A 6990-nucleotide genomic window follows, 5' to 3' on the forward strand; every position below is an offset into this window, starting at 1 on the left:
TAGTAGTTTTAAAAACAAAACAAAACTTTAATCATGTTATGTTCCTGCCCAAACAATGGATCCCAAAGATCTACAGAGCAGAGTCAAACTTAGCTTGGTCTCAAGGCCTTTCTGCCTCCACAAACATTCCGATAATTGAGACCAACAACTCACCTTTCCAAACCCTTAACTTAATTAAATCGGATTATTACTATCCTCTCAACACTGGCCACCTTTCCTACTTGTTCACTCATTTTTTATGTTCCTGCCCAAACAATGGATCCCAAAGATCTACAGAGCAGAGTCAAACTTAGCTTGGTCTCAAGGCCTTTCTGCCTCCACAAACATTCCGATAATTGAGACCAACAACTCACCTTTCCAAACCCTTAACTTAATTAAATCGGATTATTACTATCCTCTCAACACTGGCCACCTTTCCTACTTGTTCACTCATTTTTTTCTCTTAAATTATTTTCTCCATTTTCTCACCATGTTAAAACATTGCCTGCTTCAGTGAGTGGCAAGATAGTGTCTTGGTTAAAAAGCAAGTCTTTGTTCGTGTCTTGAGTTCAAAACTTTGTTTCCTTGCTGCGCAACTTCAGGCAGTTATTTAAATTTTCAATGCCTCATAGCCCTGAAGTGTAAAAGGGGAATAATAATATGATAATAATTTGAGGGTTCATGTACTGATTAGTCTAGTTAATACACTTAAAGTACTTATAATAGAGCCTGGCTATTCTATGTTTTATAAATTTATATTTTTTGTCTTCTCAACTATCAATGCTGAAATCTATGTACCACCCATTCCCCTACACATGCTGATTTCAAACAAATACATTACATATATTAAAACATTGGCATTGAACTAGAAATGAGAAAATTTAATCCCAATTGCAGATAACTACTAACTATAACTGATACACACAAATCAAATAATTCCTCTATAACCCAATGTTTTCATTCATAAAATAAAGTTAATAGTCCCTTGGATACTTGATGATCATTAGTTATAAGGTGGTTAGAAGCACTTTGAACAAGTGATGCGTACAGTTATAAGATGATGGCATTACATTTATTTTAAGGGCTGAATAATTTGTTAATTAATTAACTGACAAAATGGCACAGAATTTAAGTATTATCATTACTTTGTTTTGTTGTTTTTTTAATATATTTTATTGATTTTTTACAGAGAGGAAGGGAGAGGGATAGAGAGTTAGAAACATTGATGAGAGAGAAACATCGATCAGCTGCCTCCTGCACACTCCCTACTGGGGATGTGCCCGAAACCAAGGTACATGCCTTTGACCGGAATCAAACCTGGGACCCTTCAGTCCACAGGCCGAAGCTCTATCCACTGAGCCAAACCAGTTAGGGCTATTATCATTACTTTGAGCTGAAGTAATGTTAGATTACCTTTTTTAACCAACTGAAAAGTTTGGTGTTGGAGACCTGAATTAAGAATTTAAAGACCAAAGCTCTAGTTATTATAATGCCTTTGACTTTTCTATTTGACCTTTAGCAAGTCGATAGTACGAATTGTGTACCCATCCTAAGACTATTGGTTGTTGGCCCATAGATGGGACTCAAGATACAAAAAGAAACCCCTTCTTCAAGACCCTTTACTGCCACCTGATGGAAAATTGTGACAATAATTATGCATTCTATCACCATGAGCATGAGTGGCACCCCCTAGAGTTGTTCATCACAAAACCAATACAACCATTTCTAGGAATGCTGCCTAATAAGGTGTGTGAGACACCACAGATATTTAAAAAGTATTTGATGAATGAGAAAATAATGGATGATCATCCATTATCAATACATTAGATTATCTCTACCCTATCAAGGTTTTTTTTTTCTAATCACAGATTAGTTTATAATGATTTTTTTAAAGTGAGTAAGGGAGATATTTTTAAACCACAGGCAGATTTATCTGTATACATATTACACCAAAAATATAAATAGTGTCTGGCAAAGTGGGGTTGACATTTTATAAGATGTCTACACATATCTATGATCACAATTGCTCCTCATGGCAGTACAGCAAGACCAACCAGGGGAGATATATTTGTATCAGACTTTCAAATAAGTAAATAATTGTTCTGAGAATTTAAGTGGCTTCTTCAAAGTCAAGAGACTCTTAGTGGTCTAGGTCTTCTGATTTCAAATACAATGTTCTTTCCCTTTCCCTACTAGTGTTAATAACAAAATGCAGCCAAGATAATTTTGATCAATTGACCTGAAATTCTTCAAACTCCCATTTGAGGATTGGTATGCTCATAACTACTCTCAAAATTCCCCATCATCTCTCTTAACTATTGATAGCTATACAAATGAATACGTGAGACCGGAAAGTACACTGATAGCTATTTGGTATCTGCACTATTATTATAATTGTAAATAGTTAAAAGTTATTAAAATATTTTAAAGAATTCCACAGAAAGCACTTTTATTTGCTGAACAATTAAAGATAGCTTGGCTCTATGAAGCTCAGGGATATTACATTTAATAAAAGCATAAAAGCACTGGTTGCATCTTAAAGTGCTCTCATATCAGATAATTTGGAAAATTAAAACTAATTTATAATCTTTTAAGTAGGCCTGTCTTCAATATAATTGGGATAGTATAAAGAGCACAAGGAATTTAGAATCTAGGTCAATAAAACTTGAAAAACAATGATTTTCCTTTTACAAGAATATTAAAGTTATTAAATTAATTTTGCATGCACCAACACCCAGAGGATTAATTTTATTTTGGACCCAAATAGCAAAAGCAATTCAGACTCGCTCTACCACTTATCGAGCACTTTCTTCACGCTCTTGAAAGTTCACTGCTATGAGAGATGACCCTGAAAACAGATAAATTAAAATCATTTTCCAAATGTCAAAAGCCAGAGAAAGCAGCAGGACTAGTCGTTCCAGGACCTTCAGATTGACAACCCTGTTTCCCTCTGCATTGCTCCCTCACAAGGAAACAGACATAAACAAATTACACCCTTCAGCTTGGTTACCAGCCTCAATCTCTGCTAGGTCCCTTCTCAGTCCCAATACAAACTAGTTCTACGTTTGAAGGAACGTCTTTTTTTTTTTTTTTACTAAATTATATGAAGTTTGACTTTCTTCTTGTACTGAATGAGGTTCTTTTGTTCCACTAATTGCTGTCTAATAGGACATTACCTCTGGGAGAACATTAGCCCTTGGGTCACTGAAAAGACTCATTGGACACCAAGGGCCCACCAACTTCCCTTCTTGCTCTCTGAACTCCAAAATCACTGAAGTGACCAACTGCTCTGCTTAACTCCTTTGACATAAAACGTGGATGGAAACATTCTGGGTATTCACTGATAACAATGACATTAATGTGCATAGCCTATCTTCTCTAAGTGCAAATGAACATGGAGTTGATTCAGTAGGCACCTAGCACAAGGAAGTCTACCTCAGAGAATTAGACCAGGGTAGATAGAAGAAGGATGGGTAACACCCTTCACAGAAGATAGGTCTGTGGAGACCTTCCTGTAGACCTGACACTGGTAGACATCCACACATCTACGCTTTATTCTTTGAAGGTACACTTTGCTAATGAATGATGACTTCACCATAAAACACTTCACTATAAAGAGTAAATACAAGCAGATGCCTGTACACATAAGCCATTAACTGGGCAATTCACCCCCCTGTCCCCCTGATTTTGGCATAGGTAAGTATTCAATGTATGGTTGAACTGGACTGTAAGAAGGATGGCTAGCTCTGTTTTTACCTTATATTTTCATACAACAATGCTTCTATTTTGTATATGTGAACATCCGGTGACAGACCTTAATCATACTTGGGTCCTTTTTTTTTTTTAAGAAGGAACTTATTTTAGAAATTAAAAAGGCTTCATAAATACAACACATTTATACTACAGTTTTGGAATCTAAATTGACATAGATCCAAACAGCCAATGCACTGTGACCCCAGACTCAAGTTATCACTTGAGGTTTCTGATGACAGAGGATGTGACCAAGTTTTGAATACAAAGAAAACGTAATTGCAGAAGTTAGAATTATAGAACCTCCTTTCCATTGACAATTAAATTCAGACTTGACAATGAATCCCAACCTCACTTCATTAGATATTAATCTTTGCGGTGGAAATGGCAGGCTTTTAAAGAGGCATTTCTGCTACAATAGAAAAGGCTCCTGCTACAGTAGAACAATAATAACATTGTGTTGAAAGTTAGAAATGGAACTATTAGGCCGTGTTAGCTAATTATAGTATTGGCATCCACTTAAGTTAGTCCGTTTTTCATTTCTGTCATTTTCTCCTATTCAGCTGCTGCCGTTCAAAACGTTTTGACTTCTTAAAAGGGAATACATCATTGTTGCCTTTCCCCAGTCGAACGGCACACCACTTTCCAAAGCAATAGCTTCAATCATGCTTCATAAAATCCCCTGCAAGTGTATTGTTGGAAACATAAATCAGCAAGCTAGGACTTGGGTATTTCTAAGGAAAGCCCGGGGATCACGCGCTGGAGGCTTTTCCACGGCCCCCTTTATAAAAGAATAAACAAAATTATGAGTTACACTAGGTTCATTTAAAAAAAAAAAACAAAAAAACCTGCTCCCAGTGGTGTGTCTGATACTTGCTGCTACATCCTTAATTGGAGAACAAAACCCTAGCAGAGAGGGATTGGACTCCCGGATCAGGCTTGCTGTTTCTAAACATCTCTGACTTCATTAAGACGCAGGACACAGAAGTACTACATGCTTCCGTTTCACAAAAGCGAGGGCTCTCTGGTGTGCATCTCTGCCTCTCTGAGTGTCATGCATTTTTAAATTGCACTAGATGGAGAGATCTGTAGAATGATGCTGTCCTCACCCCTGTTTTATTACAGTGAATAGGGGCTCCCCTTCAGGCAGGCTTCGCTCACAGAGCTCCTCTTTATAATGACCCTGCATTCTGAATGATAAATTATGGGAATCACGATTTCAGATATATGTTACCTATCCAGGCTCAGAGTATGTGTCTGTGTGTGCTAGTTAAGCATTCCTAGATTTCCCTCGTATTCCCCAAATTCCAACACACTTGATGTCTACATTGGTAAACTCACAGACTCCACAACTGAGACATTTTTTTTCTTCTCCACATCAGTGACAATGAAATCGTAAGCCTGCATAAACTTGCTTCTTCTTATGCCCCCATCTTGCTCTACTACACCATCTACACTTGGTTAATTGCAGTGGTATTTTAACTACAATTTTCAGGGACTGCTTCTTAGTATTCAGAAATACCTGTCTATATTATAAATGAACGGTTAAACACAATCAGCAGCTCTCCCAAAATTAAAGCAGCATAGGTACAGGGTAGAAAGTATATGTTGATTTTTTTCCCCCTTAATAGTGTCTGAATGAATCGATTGGGCTAATATGATCTTCAGATGGATATATCTGCAATTTTGCTATGACTGAAAATTTTCATACTCTGTATTATTAAGGGAAAATGTGCAGCATCTTACCAAGACACTTTACAAACTACAGCAACATCCAGTGTTTGCATTCTGAACATAAAATCTGCATCCGTTCGTGTTTCATCAACCACTAACACTAACACGATAGCTTTAGGGAGGAGAAGGGCAGAGAAAGGAAGGTTTCATATCCAAAATGTCAAACCTTGCTGAAGAATGATAGAAGGACCAGTGAGTGTAGAAGAGCAGAAAGAACCATTTCTCGGATTAAAATGGAGTTCTACCACCCCCTGCTGGACCATATGACCAACGCAGAAGAGGCTAAAAAAATTCTTAGAATTGAATATAGTGGAGATATTTTAACTTGTCTTGTAATTTGTTTTTCCTCCAAAAAGAATTTCATGCTACACTAATAATATAACATCCTCTGCAATTATCAAGCATCCCCAAAATCACCGTTGTTTTCTTTTTCTTTAAAGACTTCCACCAATGCATATTTTAGCATTTTGTGTCCCCAATTAAATGTCCAAACTTGTCTGGATAGTTGAAAATGCCTCCATTTACTATAAATATGTTTTGTGTGAATGTGAACTACCTTAAAAAAGCAAAATAAATTCACATCTACCTCTATTCAGAAAAGCAGAGGTAGCTTCCACAAATTATCTCTCAGGTTACTCCAGCATGCTATTCATTTTTTTTTTTCTTCTTAAGAAATAAAAGCTCCCACCAGTTCTCCACAAGCTTAAAAAAAAAATCCCTTCAGGTATAATAGCAATCTGATGTTACCAAAATCTCCAACCTCGATGTATTAACAGGGGGTGGGGAGGGTTAAAATGAATGACTGCAACATATCCCTAGTTTTATCCATTTGCTTTCTTACACAACATCCATGGCCCCTCTCTCATCTCTTAGTTTCCAGCAGAAATAAGGCATCATCATTCACTTCACAGTCAGGAATTGGGGTCTTGGGAAAGAGGAGGGGGGTGTCTAAGAATTGCATTTCTTGCACAGAACACATATTTCCCAAACGAGTTTCATTCTGATAGTTTTCACTGCTTCTGTAAAACAACCTCGTTCCCTTTCCTTCCGCAATCTCAGAGATTTACCTGTTCACACACACCAACAGACTCATCCAATTTTTGACAATGAAACCAGAGAAAGCCAAGATCCCAAGGGGGGGAGAGAGAGGGGGAAAAAAAAAAAGGCAGTTTGTCTCAATCTCCTGCTCTCGGATGCCCATCTCCAAATCTGCATTCCCTCTTCTTTAAGAGACAGAGATGCAATTGTTCGCAGCCGCGAACATCACCGCAACCACCACACACCACTAGAACTTTAGTTCTTTCCTTGCCATCCTCTCCTGCCTCCCCGGGTTGGGTGGAAGGGGGAGGGAAAGTCAATGCCATCAAGCACCGCACTCCTACCTTGCCCGCGACTGACAAGCAACCCGAGCAGGTAGAAGGAGAGCAGGAGGCTCATGTTCAGGACGTGCCACCGGCGGACACTTGCAAAGTTCTTCGGTCCAGCCCTGGAGAGAGACCCTTCCGCCGCCACGGCCGCCTCCGCGAG

General features: G+C 38.2%; 1 protein-coding gene across 2 annotated transcripts in view; it reads right to left on the reverse strand.

Annotated features, from left to right (window-relative positions):
- Positions 1-6984, reverse strand: part of NCAM2 (neural cell adhesion molecule 2) — a 421975-nt gene extending 414991 nt beyond the window's left edge. For both annotated transcript variants that reach the window (XM_005870732.2, XM_005870733.2), the window contains exon 1: positions 6846-6984. In XM_005870732.2, coding sequence (XP_005870794.1) covers positions 6846-6900 — 55 coding nt within the window. In that variant the 5' untranslated portion in view covers positions 6901-6984. The remainder of the gene's footprint in view (positions 1-6845) is intronic.
- Between the last annotated feature and the right edge of the window lie 6 nt (positions 6985-6990).

Source organism: Myotis brandtii, unplaced genomic scaffold, assembly GCF_000412655.1.
Source record: "Myotis brandtii unplaced genomic scaffold, ASM41265v1 scaffold323, whole genome shotgun sequence".
NCBI classification, from domain to species: domain Eukaryota; kingdom Metazoa; phylum Chordata; class Mammalia; order Chiroptera; family Vespertilionidae; genus Myotis; species Myotis brandtii.